Below are 24,188 nucleotides of genomic sequence, written 5' to 3'. Positions count from 1 at the left end.
TGCAACCCTATCCCAGCTGTGCCTCTCTCCTTATATACACCCACCACGTCACCCCGTACTCAGTCCCTGCAATGCACATCCTATGCACAGCAGCACCATTGACTGGAGAATAGGTAGGAGGGGGCAGCTCAGTGGGTGACATGAGACTGATCTGTATATTGAGATTTAATGAAATCAATCTAATCCACTCCGCTGCTAAAACCCTTTACAAACCCCTCAGACTTTTCCCAAACTATCCCTGGGAGCTAATTGCACATGCTTATAATCTGATTAATACTATTGTGCTGCAATCTGGGGGCTATTAACCCATTCATTGTATGTAATGTGGAATTAATGAGTGCAACTTCCCTGGTCAACAACTTCACACTCTCGTTAACCCTTCAGCCACCAGAAGAGTCAGAAGTTGCCCCAGCCACAGAAATCAGAATTATTGGTGAGTTGTAATAAGTTTTACATTGCATACAGATAGTTTTTTCTCTCTCTCTTTTATTGTTTAGTTGTTGTTTTGTTTTGATTTTACACCCATATTTTATTTTCCTTCAGTCAAACTTTTCTAGATTGTGATATAAAGGGGCAAATATAAGACAAAAAAGGCAAAAAGTTCACAAAGTTGTGTATCTGTTTGTTGTAGCGTTTAATAGATATAATATAATAAATGTAGGAAATGCTTTGCTATTGGCTAACAAAGACCACAAAGCAGCACAATTAAAGGAGAGGCTCTACAGTGTTATCAGTGCAAACCAAGTGGATAGTAAAATATGCCACTGTCTAAATCTAAATAATAATTCCAATAAAAACAGGTTTAAACCTACATGTAGGAACAATGACTTGGTAATTACATATATTTACACCTTTAATTTAAGAATGGAGTTGGAACCTGTCCCCTATTGTGAGTTTTCTATACATCCTGATCATAGCTGTAAATAGCAATAAACGAATGATGCATGTTTAATATCTGTCATAAAGCTAAATTGATGCTGTTAGGATTGGAGCTTATTTTGCATTTATTAGAACTTGGGGCTGGCTGGCTGGGTGATTTGCAGAAGGCTCAGGCTGTCACGGTTGCTCCTTACAATCCACAGGAGGTGAAGTGAATCAGATTAGACTATTTGCCCATCAGAGGTCTATCAGAGAACGAGGAAACTACACAGCATAGCAAAACAAACTATTAGTCTCTGTTTACAAGGAACAAATTATTTGGTCCAACATAGAATATTCCCATTAATCTCTAGCAAAACTTGTAACTTCTCTCAGACCTGCCAGCCCACTATCTGCTCTCTGACTAGAGGGGGGAGGGGGCTATTATATTTCTGCCATGTGTATGTATGGATAGATAGATAGATAGATAGATAGATAGATAGATAGATAGATAGATAGATAGATACATTAATACATACATACATACATACATACATACATACATACATACATGGATGGACAGATAGACAGGCAGGTATGATAGATGATAGATAGATAGATAGATAGATAGATAGATAGATAGATAGATAGATAGATAGATAGATAGATAGATAGATAGATAGATACATTAATACATACATTAATGGATGGACAGATATACAGGCAGATATGATAGATAGATAGATAGATAGATAGATAGATAGATAGATAGATAGATAGATAGATAGATAGATATCGAATACGAATATCTGTATTGTTGAGATATAAAGATATTATATAAATACTGTATATTATATAAAATAGATGCATTGATAGGTCATTGATAATAATTAGGAAAATGGATAAGATATAGATAGATCGATAGATAGATCGATAGATAGATAGATAGATAGATAGATAGATAGGAAAATATTGGTAAATCGATTTAGAGATATTATCTATTTAGATAGATAGATAGATAGATAGATAGATAGATAGATAGATATGAAATAGATTGGTAAATCGCTATAGAGATTAGATAGATAGATAGATAGATAGATAGATAGATAGATAGATAGATAGATAGATAGATAGATAGATAGATAGATAGATAGATATTATATTGGTAAGGAATGTACTTTGCACTGGTGGTCTGTGAGCCAGTAAATTAGTTGGTCCTGCACTGCGGACAATACAGACTATCTCTCTAATAGTGTAAGGAAAGGGCTATTTGCACTAATCACCCCTTGCACCTGTTAGTTGTGGCAATATGTGGCTTATCTGATTTATCACCTTAAATTTATATCTCCAGTGAGACCCTGTGCCCCCTGTCTTGGTCCTCATTAATTAACATTAGCTATCCATTCTCACAAAGATCATCTACTGGCGGGCACATAATAGATCAATATAGGGATTTTCTTATTATTCGCCCTTATTTTTCAAAATAATCACCCGGATGCAAGTGTATTTTGTGATGTTAATGCGTCATGCCCAAGGTCAATTACAGACAATATCATACAGGTTGCATGATCACATTCATATATACACTGCGACACAGTATTACAAAATTATACTTCATTTTCCTATGCACAATTCACAATTTGTTTTCTATTTATTTTCTACTTTTTGTGTTTGCAGATATTTTATAATGTACAAAAATCAGACTGACGCCTGGTTTCTGTCTCCCAACTCCGTGCTGGAGAGGAGCACCAGCCTAATCGTTTGCAGAGGGTCACCATAAGAATAAAAAATTGGAATATGTTTTAACAATCGCGGTAAATTGTGCGGCCTGAGGCTGCCAAGCGATCGCCCAGCTAGCGGTAGAGTCACAGCGTGGGGCGCAAATGCGCGTGGAAAGATGCGACTGCCACGGAACAGCGCATTGATTCTGCAATCAGCCCGGTAATGATTTCAGACACAGAATCCTTCTGCAGATAGTCACTAGCCGAGAAATCCTAGTGAGTTTTAATAATAGCCGTCCTATTTAACATATTAAGGAAGAGATCAGTACATTGGCAGACGTTGCGGCTAGGCAGGGGCAGCATATGCAACAATTTGCAGATCTGATGCAGGAAAAATTGATGTTTATTAGCTATGTTTGTGATTTAGCTACAACCCCTTCTGGCACTAAACTTTACTATTAAACACGCTAATCCCCCGAGCTGTGGGACAGCAAACACTGTGTCACTCTCAGATAATGATGTTCTCTGTCATTATCCTGCATCCTGCATAACAATATGCCATTACATTGAGACATTTCATCTTGGCGTACCAGAAATGATACAATACAATTATATGTGTACACACACACACACACACACACACACACACACACACACACACACACACACACACACACACACACACACACATATATAATATACACACACACATATATATATATATATATATATATATATACATACACACACACCCACACATAAACTGCAAGCCTTATATATACGCACATGTAAACTGGTTATATATTCAGAGATAAATATATATTTGCTGGACAGATAGCTGTGCATGTATATTCTGCATGTGCATACATTTGCATTCAAGTTTAACTAAATAATAAAACTATATATATATATATATATATATATTTATATATACAGATATATATACACACATACATAAATTAGGTTTCATAATGTAGTTTTACTGAAAATGTATGCACACACTTATATAGAAATTCATTGATACCTATTGAATAGTAATGTATATAGACTTAGATTAATTATACACTAAATGAAACATATTGCATGTGAACGTGGGATTTTATTTATAAACCATTTACCTGTCTAAAAATACGCGTTTATTCCCATTTTCACGGTAAGGCAAATAACGTTCATATTTGTCATGGATAGCTGAGATTAAACTGTGAATATTTTACCGTAGGCAGAGAAGTTTACAACTCTTTATTTATCTGAATAATTTGGTTAGCTACAACTCTACGTGTGTATATGTTTGGCCAGTTCTGGCTCTTTTGCATTTGTGGTAACATCTGCATTGGACAGGGAATGACCGCTGCTATAACTCTATGTAAAGCCGTTTATGAGGACTGTATTCAGCTATAGCTGAGCCTGGGAACGTCACTCAGGAAAGTGACACCTATATTACTCTATATTAGGATGTGGCTGCATTTCAGCATTCGTGTGTCAGTGTGAGAGGGGGGACAGGGCATCTGAAAATCCTGGATCCATCTGGAATTAAGGGCTCCGAATGAGTGGTGGAGACGCTGTGGGTATCTGAATGAAATGGATAAGCCATGTTATTAAATAACATTATCTGCTAGCACTTTCCGAGGAGTTAGGTGCCACTTAACCAGATGCACAGCATGTCATTAAGTTGTGTTTTATTTCCGAATCAGGTAACTTAAGATAGAGCTGTCTGGCTGTCACAAATGAAGAGGTTCTAGGCAATTACCTATTATTTATGCAATTTCTATCTAAAGTACAAGATGATGCTAGGTTATAACCAGTTGGTTTTTATCACCATTTAAATGTAAACGTTTATTGAGGTGTGTAAAACTTAAGACAGGAGGAGGCAGCATGCTGCTGTTCAATTGGGAACTACAAATTCCAGCATGCCCTGGCATTTTGTAACTAAACTCCCAGTTTGCTTTGTCTGCCTTCCATTCCTGTCATACTTGGAACCAGAGATCGTCAGGGAATGCTGGGACTTGTTGTTCCACAAAGCCACAGATTACTTTTTTCTGAAGATGTATGCGATATCTCCTCTCTGCTGGACGCTGATTGGCTGAAAGTTTTGCCCAGACACAGAAGGGCCTGGTGTGACAGGCTTCCTGACATGCTCCTTTTCCCTCTGTGTTGCAGACTGCTCTGGCACACACTTGGAAATGGCAGTAAATGAATGCTATAATTTCATTATGCTGCTATGTTGAAAAATCATTTTTTATTATAGATGTCAGTGTGTCAGGTACAGCAGACTCAGGACACAGTGATCTCTTTGTGAGCAGTTAGAGGTCATTGCAGAATTACAGAAAAGGAGTGCAGAAATATTTATTTTATTTACAGCCTGCATGGTGTAACAGCCTAAAGGCCCCAGTGACAGAGCTGTCCAATGGGAGGAGAGCTAACCATGCTAATGGTTCTGTCTAAAATCCAAAAAATAAAAATAAAAATGGACTGACGTGTTTTCTACTGCAGACTGTGGCCCTCCAGCAACTGCCTGGTGTGTGTACTGTACTTTGGTGGGGCTGGCTGAGGGAACAGTTGGGCACCAGTGGAAATTTGATTTTGGTGGGTGATTTCTTTTTGTATATATATATATATATATATATATACACACAGAGAAATCTGTCGGCGCCAAAATGCAGTAACTACTATAAACACTAGTAGTTAGATCATAAATAATAGTAAATATTGTCTCCTTATTGACACTCCATCTATAAAATAGGGCGTCTGCTGTACCTTAAATAGACTAAGCACTGATATAGGTGCTTACAAAGAGTATAGGAAAAACTGGATAAGGTACTTCTAAGCGACCAATTGTGTCATATAAAATTAGAAAGACCCAGTGTGTTTACACATAAAAGTAATGACAGTATTTTATTCACAAATATACAGCACTAAAAAAATTCACAGAATAAAAAACTGTCTTTAGGACTACATACGTGCATAAAATGACATCTGTATAAAACTATAAAACAAGAAGATAAGGCATACAAATCAATGTAAAGAGAGAAGAATATATAGCTTAACTTGAGAAGATGGGTTGCATCAGGTAACACCCAACGCGTTTCGTCCTATCTGGACTTCACCAAGAGGTGATATGATGGCGGGACAAACCATATATATATATATATATATATATATATATACAGACGGCTGTGTGGCGGCACTCACGCAGGCTGACTCAAATAGAAAAGTTTATCTTTATTGCCGACATGTTTCGGGGAATCTCCCCGTCCTCAGGGCTTGACAAACAAGGTGTGAGACAAACTAAACATTTATACAATACACAGACAAAAAACATCAGTGTTCAAACTGTTCTCACCTGACCGCACGGCTCGACCGCCCGCCAGCCTCCGCAACTCACCTCCGTGTCGCTGGGCCATGACGTCACGACGCTCGGTGCGGCAGGGAGATTTCCATGGAAACCGGCAAACAATGCCTGCAGGCACCGTAGTAACTACGGAGCCTGCACAGGTACAAGGTTAAAACAAAGTGAAACATTAAAACACATATATAACTTAGTAAACATCATGATAGTGAATCTACCTTTTGCACCTACAAGTGATATTATTCGTAAATCTACCTATTAAGGTTATGCAATTTAACTTCAATTAACTATTGAGATTTTATGGAAAACTGTATAGATAAAGGACCTATTACTTTCTATTTACATATGAGCTCAATCCCCACCCATAGGGATATGACTTAATCAAATATTCATAAAAAGCATTGCAGTCCCAAATTTTCATTGAGACCGCCAGGGTATTGGGTACCCAAATTGAATATCCACCGGGACTCCTTTTGAAGGAGCAACCGATCCCTATTTCCATTCCTCAAAGTCGGAGGGGTATGGTGAATAAGGATGGCCCTAATGCAAGCCACCCCATGTTTAGCCCCTAAGCAATGGCGGGCAAACGGTTGGTCACTAGACCCTTTCTCAAACGCTTTTTTTATGGCGCTTCTATGGAGTGCCATCCTCTCTCTAAATTGTCGTATGGTCTTGCCCACATAGGCAAGACCACACGGGCAAGTAAGCATGTAGACAACATAAGTTGACGTACACGTAAGACAATGTTTAATAGGTAGCTTCCTGCCAGTTTGCGGATGGTTGAATGTTGTGCCTGTCAATAAGGTGTTGCACGTAGCGCAACCCAAACATCTGTAACATCCTGTTTTTGGTCTAAGGAAATGTGTGGAATTAGATCTAGTCATATTAGTAACATCAAGTTTTACTACATAATTACCTATATTATTACCTCGAGTGTGACTGGGTAATAAACTAGTATCAGATAGACATTTTAAAGCTGGCTCAGATTGCATAATCGGCCATAATTGGTTAGCTTTCTTAACTGCACGTCAAGAGCTAGTGGAGAACTTACTAACCAACGGAAGTTTGTTCGCTATGGAAGTTGTTTTATTGTCCATAGACAAAATATCTTCTCTAGATTTATTCAAAACAGCCTCCTTAGATTGCTGCAACTCCCTAACAGGATACCCTCTCTGTGCAAATTTCTTAAGCATGTCATCCAAAGCCAAGCCAGCTTCAACAGGGTCCGAGGTAATACGCCTAACACGCATAAACTGGGAATACGGTAATCCCTTACGTAATGCGAGTGGGTGGAAACTTTGATAGTTTAATAAAGTATTTCTGTCCGTAGATTTAACAAAAAGGGACGTACTCAACTGACAGTCCCTAATGCGAATACAGACATCCAAATAATTAATTTGGTTCTCATCAATAATAAAGGTAAACTTTACTGGGTGTGACGTAGCATTGTGTTTACTCCATACCAATGACAAATCTACCCTGGAGCCTTTCCAAAACACAATTAGATCGTCAATAAAACGTCTGTAGTACAACACTTGAGGACTAATAATAGGATCCAAATAGAACATATCCTTCTCTACTTGATACATAAATGCATTAGCGTACGATGGGGCCACCGCAGACCCCATCGCACAGCCCGCTATTTGCAAATAAAAATTACCATTAAACATAAAATAATTTCTTTGTAACACCAGATCTAATAGGTGTAAGAAGAACGATATCTCAGGGCCCTGGTACGTCACATTATCCTCTATGAGTCTTCTCACTGCCTCCACACCTGCATCATGCGGGATGCAGGTGTAGAGGCTAGTGACATCAGCAGTACACAACAATGTGTGTTCGGGCAATCTGCCCAGATGTTGTAATTGTAACAATAATGATGATGTATCTTTAAGAAAAGATGGCAAAGCCTGAATACAGGGATTAAGGAATGCGTCTAGAAAAACTGAGATTGGTTGATACAGAGAGCCCGTGGCCGACACAATTGGGCGACCAGGGGGTTTCTCCAACGTCTTATGCACCTTAGGCAAGGTATAAAACAGGGGTGCTAAAGGGAATTCAACCATAAGGGATAAGTAAATATCTTGTGTTATAATACCATGATTCTTAGAATCTAACAAAAAGGAATCTAATTCAAGTTTAAACTCCCTAGTCGGATCCTTGTGAAGACTTCTATATACTGTGAGATCATTCAGCTGTCGTTCACATTCGATGACATAGTCCCCAATGTCTTGAACCACTATGGACCCCCCCTTATCCGCTTTGCGGATAACTATATCTGTTCTATTAGACAATTCTTTAAGCGTTGATCTTTCTTCTTTGCTTAAATTAAAGTATACCGGATCTTTCATGGCTTGTTGACCCTCCCTTTCCAGCATGCGGACAAAAGTCCTGATGGAGGAGTTCTGACTTGGGGGGTCAAAGTTTGATCTCGGAGCTATCTTCCGTAGTTGTGGGGGTATCTCAACTGATGACGTCTCCAAAGGTGCTGGTGCAGGTGGTCGGTTGTTAAAATATTCCTTACGTTTTAGTGTCCTATTCAGACGATACACTTCGGTTTTCCATTCTAAAGGATCAGTAATTGTCGTGGGGACGAAAGAAAGTCCTTTGGTTAAAAGTCCATACTCGTGGTCAGTAAGAGGTGTAGACGAGAGGTTAAAGACCAATTCTTTTAGGGACGTTGTTGTCTCGGCACGTAGGATCCTTTGATTCTGCCGCGACCTCCGCGTCCTCTGCCTCTTCCGCTTATTGGAGTACGGTTGGAACGAGTACGTACTCCCGCTTGGTGTGGCCCTAAAGGGACAGCTCCTTCAGTTGATGTTGAGGGGGCCGAAGTAGTGTCAGAATCACTAGCTGAGGAGGTCATCCCTGGCTGCTCCCTACGACGCCACATCTGTTGTTGACGTCTGTACGCCTGTTGTGTTTGATTAGGCCTGGAGCTGCCCAACCAGGGATATACTTGTCTCTGTTCGTAGTCCCTTTTAACTTTATTTAATTTATCCTTTTTAAATCTTATTAAATCTTGCCGATATTGCTCGATTTGGACATTGAGCTTATTAATCCAATCATTCGGCGTATCAGCAATGAGGTTTGCCTTATGTTGTTGCTCAAAGGCCTGGATCTGCTCCTTCACAAGACCCAACACTCTGGTAGACTCCTCCACCACCAGTAAGATTAAGTCCATGGAGCACTTATTTAAGATTGCTACCCACCGACGACAAAATTGGGCGTTATAGCGGCCAATCGTCGGCGAGTTAGCAATCCTAAAACCCCTCGGTATCAGATTACTACGATAGTAATGTTTTTTGTCTGTGTATTGTATAAATGTTTAGTTTGTCTCACACCTTGTTTGTCAAGCCCTGAGGACGGGGAGATTCCCCGAAACATGTCGGCAATAAAGAGAAACTTTTCTATTTGAGTCAGCCTGCGTGAGTGCCGCCACACATCCGTCTGTATATTGTTGGCTTATGCTAAGCTAACTAGGAGGGCACCGCAGCACAGTTTATTGGTATCATTGGAGTGCCGGAAATTTCCTTTGGTTATAAATATATATATATATATATATATATATACCTATCCTAATTAGGAAGTGGCTACTACATCACTTCCTGTCAATTACTGGTTCAAAGGTGAGGAGACGTTAAAATTGATAAAAAATCATTAATATACATAAGTCTCCCCCAGGTAACTGATAGTGAGGAGAATCGCTGGGTAGAGGACACAGAATCAATGTTATAAAATATTTTAAATGGTTAAATGGTTAAAAGTGTTAAAGCCACGGACTTCTGTCCAGGCAGCGTGTGACGTCACATCCGCCCCACTTCCGCGGCTCTGTTTTGCGCATGCGCCCGTTCTGTACATCGGAATCAGATGACCATTGTGCATCCTCTGATCCCGCTGTACAGAGCGGGCGCATGCACAGATGCACAAAGGTCATCTGATTAGGGAGGGGAGGGGGTTTGGAGTCACCACGGGTGGTGGAGGGGGGGTGGGTGGGAGTGCTGCGGATGGGGCTGGAGGTACTGCGAGTGGGGGAGGGGCGGGTAATGCTTCTCCTGCTTCTCCTCCCTTTGGCAGTGGCTCTCCCAGAAACTCGCACAGCAGCCAAGCAGCCAGTCACTATTGTTTGTGCCGGTGTCCCAACGCGCCACATTACATGGAAGAAGATGCACTCAGTAAACTACAGCTCCCAGCAGCCCTTAGCGCCGGAATGCTTCGGCGCTAAAGGCTGCTGGAGCTGTAGTTTATTAAGTGCGTCTACTTCCCTGTAATGCAGCGCATTGGAACACCGGCGCTAACAATAGTGACTGGCTGGTAGAACTGACTGACTCACTGAATCAATGTAAAAGGTGAGAGTGCTGTGCAGTGTCAGAGCACACCAACTGCACTGCACAGCACTGTCACCTTTTACATTGATTCAGTGTCCAGACATTACCCTCCGTGATTTCACCCAGTCCATCCGTTCCATTAACCATCTCGGGGCTTCCAGGCCGGCAGCCCAGGTGCTGTGTTGCGGAGTCAGGGCCTCTGGGGATCTGGGCGTGGCTGTGGCAGGGAGGCACGTCTGTGACATCATGCGCAGTGGAGGCTCCGGGGCTCAGAGAGTATGCGGTGCAGGGAGGGCTATGAAAGCCTTCCACTGCGCTGTTTTCATACACATCTATGCCAGTGGCCGCAGCAGCTTTTGTTCCACTTGCGCCGCGGCTAGGGAGTGGGGATTGTTGATGCCAGAGGGGGCAGGCGGACTGGCAGCAGGACATAGGACGCTGTAGTAAAAGGATTTTTGTCCCCCTATCTACAGTGCAGAGACTTGCTGCAGATGCAGTGGCATACCCTCCAGCTGGACCTTTTTGGCAGGTACAGTACTTTTTTTTTATATTCTGTACCGATTTTTGGCTTTCCAAACTTCCATTGAAATTATAGGAAAAGGGTCGTGGCCACTCCACTGTGCCCATGGTCACGCCCCCTTTTTCAAATTTGTAGCGATTTTTATGTGTAAATTGTTGGAGGGTATGTTGCTGCAGATGCAGTGGGCCTATTTTGGGGTGTGGACCTGAAGCTGCAGCTTCATCAGCCCCATTGTAAATCATGCTCTGTGACCACAGCTGTTCACAGCTGTGAACACACAGCAGCCAAAGAGCAGTACCTCCCATTGGCTATAACCTGTGTGGGAGGGCGTTTCTCGCCCAATCAGCTGTGGACTGGGTATGATAGACCTGCTGCTAACCCAATGAGAGCTCCTAGCCACGCCCTGCGCTATACACACAGGCCCAGAGTCACTGATCTGGGCTATCATATATGCAAAACTTAGCATTCGTAATTTATTTATTAACAGTTACTTGTATAGCACCAGCGTAATGCACTTTACAATTGGAATCCAAACAGTAATAAAGGAGTAATCAAACAAGACCGGGTAACAAGAAAAAAGAAGTAAGCGGGACCTGCTTGTAAGCTTACACTCTATAGATGCTCCTCATCTCACCCCATCGCCCTTTTCACTGATAATTTTACCATCATCTCCCCCATTTTTCTTCCTCCCTTATGTTATAATAAATCCAATTATTCATCCTAATATCTACCTTATTACCCCCAGGCTGCTCCCCTCCTCTCACCCACTTATGTTATATCTGTCTCCTAACTGCACGTTTCCTGCTTCCAACTATGTTGACATCAGTCATGTGTTTCATATAATTGTTCTTTTGGGCAGATCTAGATTAATGGTACAACAGACAAAGTGTTGCCTATTTCTGCAGAGTTATAAGGGAGCCCAGGCTCTTAGGCTGCACTTCTTCCAACACAATGTTGATGTTGTAAGAACTTTATTGTTCATCTGTTCTCTGATGTAGTTGTGTTTTGAAAAGGTAAAGACCACTGTTTATTCTGTATGTCAGGACAAGAGGCTTCTGGGTAATGTGGCCAGTAAGTGGACCATTGGCTAAAAAGTCTGTGATTTAAATGGTGTTCTCTTATTGTAATCGCTCTATAGCCACATAATACCACCCAACTTCTGATTCAATACACATAGTCCATGCTTCATTGACCAATATACATCTCTGTCCTGAGACACAGCAGGTTTGGAGGTACTTGTTACATAGCCGGAGTTTCAGGAAATGATCATATAATGACTCTGTCACAGTCACCAGGTAACACTGAGAGGTGCGAAGGGGATACAAGATACTGAGAGTTTTACGCAATTCTCCCACCTGCATACATTTTTCTGCTAATCCATACTTAAAACATTGTATGGTGTTATTTAACGAGTCCCACTGCTCAGCTGTGCATTTTAATCTGGAGCATGTATACCATAAGGAGAGGCCTTGCCTCAGGCTGCAGAATGTAGACGGCGGCAGAGAGAGTTTAAAAAAATGTTTTAATTTAAATTAAAAAGTTACGGAATTTTTTTTTATTTGTTTTCCTGCATCATACACACGTGGCTCGTGGCCCAAGCACGTTAACAGTGATCTTTGGATAATCCATAGATCTTTGCTTGCTTTCATTATATCCGGAACCCTACTGCCAACGTTTCCAGGAATTATCATGGCAGCTCCCAGTCAGCATAAGTGGAATTTCAGAAACTAATATAAATCAGTGAAAGATAAGTAGCTGAATAAACTGACATTTATTCCTCTTCCTATTGCTGTGCAATAAACACTGCAATTTAATGGTCATACATCCGAGTTCTGTTTACTTTCTGTTCTACACTGTGTTTGTGACAACTGTGGGGTCCCCAGGAGGCTGTTCTGGTGTCCCTTTGGGACTCATAAATGAGCCCTGCATAACTGTGCTTTATGGTGCATCAGAGGTGTGATTATTCAGCAGGCTTGGCATTGCAATTGGTCACGCGATGCAGCTGGCACCTCCTAAGTGATGCTAGTGACAGGTAAGTAATGCATTACAGTTTGTTTGGCAGAAGTGTACACAAGAGCTGGAATATTCCAACAAACACAAAGATGAAAGAACTGCAGACATCCAGAATTCCAGCTACAATCTATGCGCCACACCATGTAGTTCTACGTAACAAAGGTCTGAATCTTGTCTATCATCGGCACAATTTGTGGCAAGTTATGCCAAATAGTATAAAAGTAACACAAAAAGCAGAACTCATCAGTCATATTGTTTGGAAAGTCAAATGTGGAGTCAACATGCCTCTTTGGCTAAAACTTTTTTTTTTTTTAACCAGTTGGTTACTATAGCGCTTTGGTGGAAAATATAGCAACTCTAAGGTGGTCATTCCGAGTTGATCGCAGCCAGCAACTTTTTGCTGCTGCTGCAATCAACTAGTCCACGCCTATGGGGGAGTGTATTTTTTTAGCTTAGCAGGGCTGCGAACGCTTGTGCAGCCCTGCTAAGCTAAAAAATTTCAAGCAAAAGAAGACTAGGCCTATACCTACTTACCCTGTGCGACGATCTCTGCAATGCTTGAGCCGGCTTTGACGTCAGACATCCGCCCTCCTTTCTCATGGACATGCCTGCGTTTTTCTTACCACTCCCCGAAAACGGCAGCCAACGGTCCGGATCCGCCCAGGAACGCCTTCTTTTTGTCAATCTTCTTTGCGGTCGGCTCTGCGACCGCTTCCTTTGTAGGATGCGACGTAACCCAGCAACCCCAGTCAGCCGTGCATGCGCATTCCGGACCCGTTCGCAAAGCAGCGACAAACTGCTGCGTGCGAACGGGCCGGAATGACCCCCAATATACGTTGCTCATCTTTATAATTTTATCTCATCCCTTCTACTTTATCACCATGATCCTAGCAGAGGCCTTTAATTATGGGCTAAGATCATAGCACAAGTGTGCAATTTTTACTAAATGTTTGTACACACATGTCAGTTCTTCAGTAATTTTATAATAAAGAATTTCAATGATTTGATTGAGTATTCAGATTGTTGTGGGTGGCCATCTTTAGATCCCAAATTCATATCACAAGAGAAAGCAAACTTGACCATATACTGCGGGGTCAGTGCCGACAATTTGGCGGATGGCCGAGGGGAGGAGCGGTGGGCTGATAATCGGAGCATCTTTGTACACTGCAATCTCCATTCACAACCTGAAGTTGGCTGAAAGACAGTCTGGAAGAACGGAGAGGCTTGCTTACCAAAACAAATGATTTAGACTGATTTTCAGCTCTTTTTAAGATGTAGATGTTTATTGTTTTTCCCACTCCTGCCTCCAAGATTTTGCACGTGCTGTTCCCTATCTCTGGAATTCTCTACCTCTCCCTATCAGACTCTCCACCTCTCTACAAACCTTCAAACAGGCCCTCAAGACCAACTTCTTCACCAATCCCTGTCAACTCTCATCCTCCTCCTAACCCTGTTACATGCTCACTTCTTCCCTTCCCTTATCTGTATCACCCCTGTCTGTCTGCTCCTCCCCTTTAGAATGTAAGCTCTCACGAGCAGGGCCCTCTTCCCTCATGTGCTTTTTCTTCTCTTACTTAGACTGTCTCCTACTCTATACTCTCTACACCAGCACTTAGCTCTCGGTTTCTGCCACCCTGATGCTAATTTCAGTGTCATGTCCGCTGATGCAGAAATGTTTATATACCATGTACTTGTCCTATATTGTCTTGGGGTGGTCTTCAGTATGACGACTGACAGGATCCCGGCGCACAGTATACCGGCGCCGGAATCCCGACAGCCGGCATACCGACACTTATTCTCCCTCGTGGGGGTCCACGACCCCCCTGGAGAGAGAATAAAACAGCGTGGCGCGCCTAGCGCGCCACCGTGCCCGCAAGGGGCTCATTTGCGCTCGCCACACTGTCGGTAAGCCGCCGGTCGAGCTCCCGGCGCCAGTATGCTGGTCGCCGAAAAGGCCCGACCGCCGGCATACCATACTGAACCCATTGTCTTGTACTCTTAGTCGCTGTTTTTCTTGTTTTGCTCATTTGTTTATGTAGTTGGTTAGGCACTGAGGAACCCATGTGGCACCATATAAATAAAGATAATAACAACAGTCTAAGGGCCAGATTCCGAGATGGATGGAATATCAATTACGCAGGCAAGAAGCACTGAATTTCCATCCGATCTATCGGAGGGGCATGCAGGAGATGTCTCAGCAGAAGAGACGCCTCCTGTGTGTAATTGTGATCCCAGCACTGAGACCGATGTCACAAGCTGGGATCCAACATCACGACCATTGGTCACGAAGTTCCATGCAGACGGCAAGCTAAGTAAGCCATAGCATGTGCAGCTGGCCAATGGAACCGGGGGCTGCAAGGCCAGGAAGTCTGAAAGGTGACACACAGACACTTGGCTCTCCCATGCCAGAAAATGGGGGCGACATGCCCCAGCTTTCAGAAATTCAGCGCTCCCTCCAACCCCTGCCCACCCCCCTCAATGCCGCTGCCTGTCAATCAGGTAGCGGAAGGGTGGAACTAAGGGTGACGATGCAAGTGCAGAACGGAGCTTGTGCCACCACAGATTCCTGATAAGCGTGGGGCTTTCCTCTCTGAATCAGGCCTTAAGTCCATACACTGACCAATAATCGTTCAGAACAGTCATTTTGCCAGAGGGTCTGCAGTGTATGGCCTGCTTAAGGGGATAAATGTGAAGTGTCTGCCTGAAATGTTAGTGAGCACTGACAATATATTCATACACGTATCTGTGTGCCCGAGCAGGCAGAAATTTGGCAATTTGGGCAATCTCATCTTTTATGTTGTGAATAATACACAATGAATGTTTGAAGCTGGGTGACTGGCACAGCTTGAGGCTTTCTACATACTCTTGTTGTAATGCTGACAAAACCTGGGAAGCACCAGCTCTTCTTAATGTGAATAAACCGAGCAATAAACCAGCTCTGCGCTTTTCTCCTGTGTCAGACAGTGATGTGGGCAGAGTTACTGCTCAGTAAACATTCACAAGTTCAGGTGTTAATGAGCTGTTAGAACCTATTGTGTAAACATGTGGTCCCAGCCAGAGACATTATCAACTTGTAGATTTGATACAATCACCTCTCATCTGATACATCACCATCCTGTACATCAATAGTCTTATTGGTTTGGGTGATACTACATTTAAATGTTTTTTTTTTAAATATTTTTTATTATTATTATTATTATTATTTAAACTGTATTTAATTTTGTTTAGTGGTTTCTTCTCTTTCTATGGCTGCACCAAATCACCAGTTATACAGCGCTGCAGGGAGACAGACAGCATTAGTAGGGTAAGTTTTATAACGTGTACAAGGGAGAAACTTCTAAAAAGGAAAAGCAGAGGTTTTGCCCCTAGCGACCAAACAGATTCTAACAGATTAATTTTAAATATAACTACTGCTGTTAATGTATTAATAAAAATTATGTAATTGTATATATATATATATATATATATATATAAACACAATTACAACATTTTTATTAATACACTAACACCAATTTTATATGTGTATATATATATATATATATATATATATATATATATATATAAATAAGAAGAGGAGAACACAAGCGCCAAAATGTGTTTTTTAAAAATATATAAAAGGTGAACACGGATAGGTGAGGTGGTAGGTTTGACTTGATCACTTATCTGATTTAGATATGCAATGATCTGTCATCCTTCATTTGGATTCAGTACATGGAAATAAAAACAAAGCAAAACATAGTGTGTACCATTCATAAAACATATCGCATATACACTGTCTGGATCAGAGCGGCATCATTAGGGATTTAGCAAGTTCCCATTAGTAAATATTTCTTAGCCACATCAGTGTAAAATTTAAAAACATAAATTTAATACAATAATATAAGAATGGCTGAATGACACACGTACAAGAAATAAAAACATATAAAGCTTATCTGTCCATAAATTGGATATCTGCAAAGCGTCCCGACGCGTTTCGTCCGTCAATGGTTGGACTTCATCATGGGGATAACAACAGTGAGTCTGGAGGTCCTATTTATACCAGAGAGGGGTGATTCCTAATGTCCATTAGTTATGACCTCACTTCCTGTACTCCTGAGTTGATAGAAGATAAACTTAGAATAAGTAATTCATCCAGTAGTGAACTTTATACCGAGATCCAGGGTAAAGATATACTTAAATATCATGTGAAAATGTGTAAAATGTGTAGGGCAAATTTTTGAGGAAGTCTGTGTGACGAAACGCGTTGGACATCTAAGTGACCTCTGACTCAGATAAGCACTTTAATACTTTTGCACTTTATTATTTTATGTATATGTGTATATGCCTTTTATCCCATTTTTTAGAAAAAGTTTGTTAAAAATGTTTACAATTATTTTTAAATAAATGTTTATATATTTTTTAAATATCTTGTAATTATTTATAGACACCATTGGTCGCTACCCCCCATCCCTTTCTTTTTTATATATATATATATATATATATATACACACACACATATATGCTCTCCCTCTGCTTAATCCGTTTTGTGCTGGGTGCCCGCACGAATAAATGAACACTATGCACAGTGGTGCAGCACTCCAAGCGTCTTAAAAATTACGCAGTTACAGGCATACTGTAGTTTTGCCATAACTATAGTATGCCTGTAACAGCACGATTTTTAATACGTTTGGAGTGTTGCACCGCTGTGCATATATTATATATATATATATATATATATATATATATATATTTATTCTTTTTAAAAAGTAAATTTCCATGCATATAGAGAATAAGAATAAGTACTGCAGCAAGAATTAAGAATTAAATCTGCCCCACCCGCAGTGCAACATTATTTTACAAAGGTGCAAACTACTCCTTTTTTTCTTTTTCTTTTTGCTTTTTATTTGCTCCTAACTTTAAGTCAGGCTATTACCACTTTCAGACAGAAAAATCTCAAAAAACCCGGATTTTTCCCGGTTTTGTGAAACTGGGAAAAACCCGGGTTACAGTCCCTTACCCCCTTTCACACAGCACATTTAACCCAGATAATTCCCGGGTCAGCCCCTTTCAGACAGAACCCGTGTCAGCCCTGCTATAGACTTGTGTGTCATAAGAAATGGACTGTTTTTATGGCACACAGAGATGAGGTCATGAAAAGTGGGCGGTGACTGATCACAGCATTGCATTAACCATGGCCGACGAGTTACTGCTGAGTAGTCCAGAGTTCCTGGCTTCTTGCTGTTTTTTGCTGTTTCACACAGCAAATGGAAGCCTGATGCAGTTGCTAGCACTGTGCTACCTGGCACAGTCTTATGCCAAGAGGAGAAGGGAGCAATTTCTGGCGGAGAGGGCTAATACTCGACGCCGGTATTTGCACAGGAGGAGAGCCCTGATTTTGGGCAGCATTATGTCTACCCTGAGATTTACCGGCTCAACAAATCAATCGTTGTGGGCCAGGGACCGCAGGCATGGACAAGCTTTCTGGGCGACCGTGGAAGCTTATCAGCCAGAGCAGTGGATGGCACACTTTCGGATGTCGCGTGCTATGTTTTACTACCTGCTGGAACTTCTCACTCCAGCACTCACCAGGGGAAACACCAACTACCACAAGACCATCGAGCCGTGCAGGAGACTGGCGATTATGTTGTGGTGGTATGCAACCCCCGGGTGAATACCGCTCCGTCGCCTGCTTGTTTGGTGTTGGCATATCGACGGTGTGTGTGCTAGTGCAGAAAGTGACCCAGGCATTGCTGGAAACCCTTTACCACCGCTTCATCTCCTTACCGCAAGGTGCCCGGCTGGATGATACCATCAAAGGTTTCCAGAAACGTAAATATCCCCAGTGTGCTGGAGCCATAGATGGGACCCACATACCCACTATTGCCCCCAGAGACAACCCAGCCGATTACTACAACCGAAAAGGATGACACTCCATCATCCTCCAGGCTGTAGTGGACCATAAGTATTAGTAAGTAGTATGGTGTGTTAATGTGAGTTATATGCTGGGCGCATGATGTGTATTGTTAAACACAGCTAAAACGTATACTATTCAGTTTCCCAGATGTCTTCATTGGCTGGCCGGGTCATGCTCACGACTCCCGGGTACTTGGCAACTCTGAATTGTTCCAGATTGCAGAGGAGAACCAACATGGCTGGTTGTTCCCGAGAGAGGTAAATATATCTCTTTTGATGGATTATATTTTTCACAGCAGAATCATAATACAATAGATTGCAATTATAGTATAGGGCCGGCCTCTTACGTTGTGTAGCAGGTGCGTCAAAATATAGCTGCTGTGGAACTAAACCTCCCAGCATGCCCCTGCAACAAATTTTCAGTTTGGGGGTGCTGCAACTGTGGCAGGGCATGGCATTCCACAACAGCTGAAGGCTCACAAGTTTAGGCTAGGGTTAGGCTGCGGAAAGGGAGGGTTAGTCGGTAGGGGAGGGGTGGGAGGGTTTAGGATACTTATCTCACCCAGGGCCGTAACTACGTGTGTGCCAAGGGGGCTTGGCACACAGCGCAGTTGCCCTGGGGGCGCACGGCCAGCGGCATGTAATGAGTCAAATTGACTCATTACATGCCGCCTCTGTGACTGCGCCGTGCGCCGCGCTGGAGGAGAGAAGACAGGAGCGCCGGGCAGTGGAGGAGGAGGGAGGGGGAGCAGAGAGCCGCAGCAGCGCTATTTGATTGGTAGTAAGCGCTGCTGCAGCATCCCCCTCTCCTTCTGTATTGGCTGCCTGGCGCTGCAGTGGATGCTGGGATGCATCCACAGCAGCGCCAGGCAGCCAATACAGAAGGAGAGGGGGATGCTGCAGCAGCGCTTACTACCAATCAAATAGCACTGCTGCGGCTCTCTGCTCCCCCCTCACTCCTCCTCCTTCTCAACTGACTTCACACTGCACGGAGAGGAAGCTGCACGTGAAGCCTGTCAGCGGGGAGAAGGTAAGTATGTCTCTCTCTCTCTCTCTCTCTCTCTCTCTCTCCTGCAATGTGTAAAAAGGGGTTCCATCTGCTGCAATGTGTAAAAAGGGGTCCCATCTGCCGCAATGTGTAAAAAGGGGTCCCATCTGCCGCAATGTGTAAAAAGGGGTCCCATCTGCTGCAATGTGTAAAAAGGGGTGCCATCTGCTGCAATGTGTAAAAAGGGGTCCCATCTGCTGCAATGTGTAAAAAGGGGTCCCATCTGCCGCAATGTGTAAAAAGGGGTCCCGTCTGCCGCAATGTGTAAAAAGGGGTCCCATCTGCCGCAATGTGTAAAAAGGGGTCCCATCTGCCGCAATGCGTAAAAAGGGGTCCCATCTGCCGCAATGTGTAAAAAGGGGTCCCATCTGCCGCAATGTGTAAAAAGGGGTCCCGTCTGCCGCAATGTGTAAAAAGGGGTCCCGTCTGCCGCAATGTGTAAAAAGGGGGACTGACTGCCGCAATGCGTAAAAAGGGGTCCCATCTGCCGCAATGCGTAAAAAGGGGTCCCGTCTGCCGCAATGTGTAAAAAGTGGTCCTGGCTGCCGCAATGTGTAAAAAGTGGTCCTGGCTGCCGCAATGTGTAAAAAGGGGTCTGGCTGCCGCAATGTGTAAAAAGGGGTCCTGGCTGCCGCAATGTGTAAAAAGTGGGACTGGCTTCCGTAATGTGTAAAAAGGGGTCCTGGCTGCCGCAATGTGTAAAAAGTGGGACTGGCTGCCGCAATGTGTAAAAAGGGGGACTGGCTGCCGTAATGTGTAAAAAGGGGTCCTGGCTGCCGCAATGTGTAAAAAGGGGGACTGGCTGCCGCAATGTGTAAAAAGGGGGACTGGCTGCCGCAATGTGTAAAAAGGGGGACGCTGTCTATTGTAATGTATAAAAGGGGCTCTACCTGGTGTAGTGGCGCTACTGTGCAGCGTAATTTGAATAATGGAGACTACTGTGCACCGTATGTCTCTCTCTCTCTCTCTCTCTCTCTCTCTCCTGCAATGTGTAAAAAGGGGTTCCATCTGCTGCAATGTGTAAAAAGGGGTCCCATCTGCCGCAATGTGTAAAAAGGGGTCCCATCTGCCGCAATGTGTAAAAAGGGGTCCCATCTGCCGCAATGTGTAAAAAGGGGTCCCATCTGCTGCAATGTGTAAAAAGGGGTGCCATCTGCTGCAATGTGTAAAAAGGGGTCCCATCTGCTGCAATGTGTAAAAAGGGGTCCCATCTGCCGCAATGTGTAAAAAGGGGTCCCGTCTGCCGCAATGTGTAAAAAGGGGTCCCATCTGCCGCAATGTGTAAAAAGGGGTCCCATCTGCCGCAATGCGTAAAAAGGGGTCCCATCTGCCGCAATGTGTAAAAAGGGGTCCCATCTGCCGCAATGTGTAAAAAGGGGTCCCGTCTGCCGCAATGTGTAAAAAGGGGTCCCGTCTGCCGCAATGTGTAAAAAGGGGGACTGGCTGCCGCAATGCGTAAAAAGGGGTCCCATCTGCCGCAATGCGTAAAAAGGGGTCCCGTCTGCCGCAATGTGTAAAAAGTGGTCCTGGCTGCCGCAATGTGTAAAAAGTGGTCCTGGCTGCCGCAATGTGTAAAAAGGGGTCTGGCTGCCGCAATGTGTAAAAAGGGGTCCTGGCTGCCGCAATGTGTAAAAAGGGGGACTGGCTTCCGTAATGTGTAAAAAGGGGTCCTGGCTGCCGCAATGTGTAAAAAGTGGGACTGGCTGCCGCAATGTGTAAAAAGGGGGACTGGCTGCCGTAATGTGTAAAAAGGGGTCCTGGCTGCCGCAATGTGTAAAAAGGGGGACTGGCTGCCGCAATGTGTAAAAAGGGGGACTGGCTGCCGCAATGTGTAAAAAGGGGGACGCTGTCTATTGTAATGTATAAAAGGGGCTCTACCTGGTGTAGTGGCGCTACTGTGCAGCGTAATTTGAATAATGGAGACTACTGTGCACCGTAGTGTGAATTGCTATTATTTTGTTGCCACGTCCCTTCCCGTGAAGCCACGCCCCTATATATTTTTCGCGCGCCTACGGCGCGCACTGCGCCTATCTTGTATGGGGGGGGGGGGGGCGCCAATGTCAGTTCTTGCACACAGCGCTAAAATGCCTAGTTACGGCACTGATCTCACCCATGTCAGGATTAGATTGTTGGTATTCCATAATTATTCCCTGTACTTTCCTGAACATTATGTATGTCACCTTTACTATGTATTAATTTTTATTTCCCATAACAGAAATCAAAGTTTGTTGATGGGGTGGAGATCCCGGTGCACCTTATTGGAGATGCGGCATACCGTTTGAGGCGTTGGCTGATCAAGGGCTTCACACAGCATCTCCCACTCTCTCCGGAACAAGTGCATTTCACCCACACTCTCAGCTCGGCCAGGATGGTGGTGGAGAATGCTTTTGGGAGACTGAAGGGGTGCTGGCGGTGTCTACTACAGCGCAATGACGTTGCCATCACCCTGGTGCCGGATGTGGTTGCTGCTTGCTGTATCCTGCACAACTTTTGCAAGTTACAGAAGGAACACTTTTTGCCAGAGTGGAATGTTGTAGACACTGAACTGTGCGATACTCCGGTAGAAGAAGCAGAAGCAGCCTACGAGGGGGAGATAAGTAGTGGCAGTGCTGAGGAAATATGTAACACCCTCACTGCTAACTTAACTACTATGACACAGTAGAGGACACAGATATGTTGGCAAACATTTTTTTTTATTTTTTATTTCAAAACGTTTTGGTTTTATTGTTTCAAAAAAGTTATGTACATGTTACCTCACATGTATCTTTTAAAATATAACATCTTTTCAGTTTAAAATGCTTCCTACATTTTTGAACATAAATAGGCCATAATGTGTGTAGACATTAGACAAATAAATAGAATGCATAATTTGTGTAAATGGCCAGGTATGGGCCGGATAATTGACAGGCCTGTAAAGTGCTGAATACACATGAACATTTGCAAAAACATCAAAGAAGAAAAAGGATAAAGGGTATTTGCAACTGTAGGCACATAAATAGAGGGCATAATGCTTGTACATTTAGCGTAACTTACACCCCTATCTGGAGAAGTGGCTGAGGTAATGGGCAGGTATGGGCCGGACACTTGACAGTCCTGTAAAGTGCTGAATACACAGGAACATTTGCAAAAACATCAAAGAATAAGAAAAAAGTATTTACAACTGTCTGTAAGAAGTGCCGCCCAGTGGACGGTTATGAGTAGTACCATCTGGATAATTATGTTCAGTGCCATGTGGAGTATTATTCCCTGTGCCATCTGGATAAGTATACACAGTGCCATGTGTAGTATTATTACCCATGCCATCTGGACTAACATGCACAGTGGCATGTGGACTGCTATGCACTGTAACATCAGGACTGCTACGTGCAGGGGCGTGTGAAAAATTATTTGCTGTGCCATCTAGATAACTAGGCACTGCGCCATAGTGAGAAGTATTCCCTGTGCCATCTGGACTATTATGTGGAGTAGCAGTAGGTGGATTTGAGGGGGTTGTTTCCATAAACTGCATGCCTCTGCTATGATGCTGGTAGTTGGAAAAATGGCCCTCAGAATAGTGAGAAGTATACACTGGATAAGGGTGTGGAGGGTGCGGATTGTGTACTCTAGACACCAGACCATTAAGAAAGGACATTTGTGCATCTGTTTTCTCTAGAAATGCGTTCATGAAAAAGGCTCTCAGGAGCAGAAACGCGTTGGTGGTGTCTAGGACACCTAGGTACCTGAGTTACGTTATACAAGTGCTATTGGGTGGGCATCTTATGACACCCAACGTATTTTGGTACATACACCTCTGTTTTGTTTGAGGGATATGGACATGGGGAGATAATATTCCGGAGACGAATTATATTTGATCTTAAGACCAAAGGACTGTTGGAAGATTCCCAGTGGTTATATATCCAGAGTTATTCCAGAAGGAGCACGCGTCTGCAAACTGTGAACTTTTATTGTGGACTCTTTGGAGTGGAGGTGACCATTCCAGCAGGCGCTGCAGCACCATTGTTTTGGAGCGCGGGTTCGAGATTGTTTTTATATATTTATTGAGATTTTTCCAGCAAGGACATTGAACCATAACAAAGTACAGTGCTCAGCAATGACAAAAGAGAATCAATAACAATGCCAATCATAGAGAATAGTCAACCTCAGCGTCAAATGTCCAAAAACATTGCAAACAGAAACGGTTATTTGGCATGAGAGAAGAGTGTATCACAGAATGAGGAAACACTATGCAATGGAGAAACATAATAATATACATATAGTCAAAGAATAAAACACAAATAGATAACAGGGAAAAAAGTTGGGGGGGGAGGAGGGATGAGGAAGGATTCGAGAGAGAGTCCACCAAATAATACCAGTTGAATAGAGTTAGCAACAAGGCGCGGTATAATATGACGGTACATATAGTGGTGGTCATACCACTTGAAGATAAAAACATATAATAGGACAGTCTAAAGGGTCTCCATTA

General features: G+C 43.0%; 1 protein-coding gene across 1 annotated transcript; it reads left to right on the top strand.

The window, feature by feature from the left end:
• The first annotated feature begins 75 nt into the window (after positions 1 to 75).
• On the top strand, positions 76 to 22,402 carry LOC134980153 (uncharacterized). The gene is made up of 4 exons (XM_063946842.1): positions 76 to 113; positions 385 to 433; positions 18,819 to 18,936; positions 21,942 to 22,402. Exons 1-4 carry the CDS (start codon positions 83 to 85, stop codon positions 22,386 to 22,388), a joined length of 645 nt encoding a protein of 214 aa, XP_063802912.1. The 5' UTR covers positions 76 to 82; the 3' UTR covers positions 22,389 to 22,402.
• Positions 22,403 to 24,188: the final 1,786 nt, after the last annotated feature.

This window comes from Pseudophryne corroboree, chromosome 12, assembly GCF_028390025.1.
Source record: "Pseudophryne corroboree isolate aPseCor3 chromosome 12, aPseCor3.hap2, whole genome shotgun sequence".
NCBI lineage: Eukaryota > Metazoa > Chordata > Amphibia > Anura > Myobatrachidae > Pseudophryne > Pseudophryne corroboree.
Note: the sequence above shows the minus strand (reverse complement) of the source record. Positions and strands in the feature narration are given on the sequence as shown.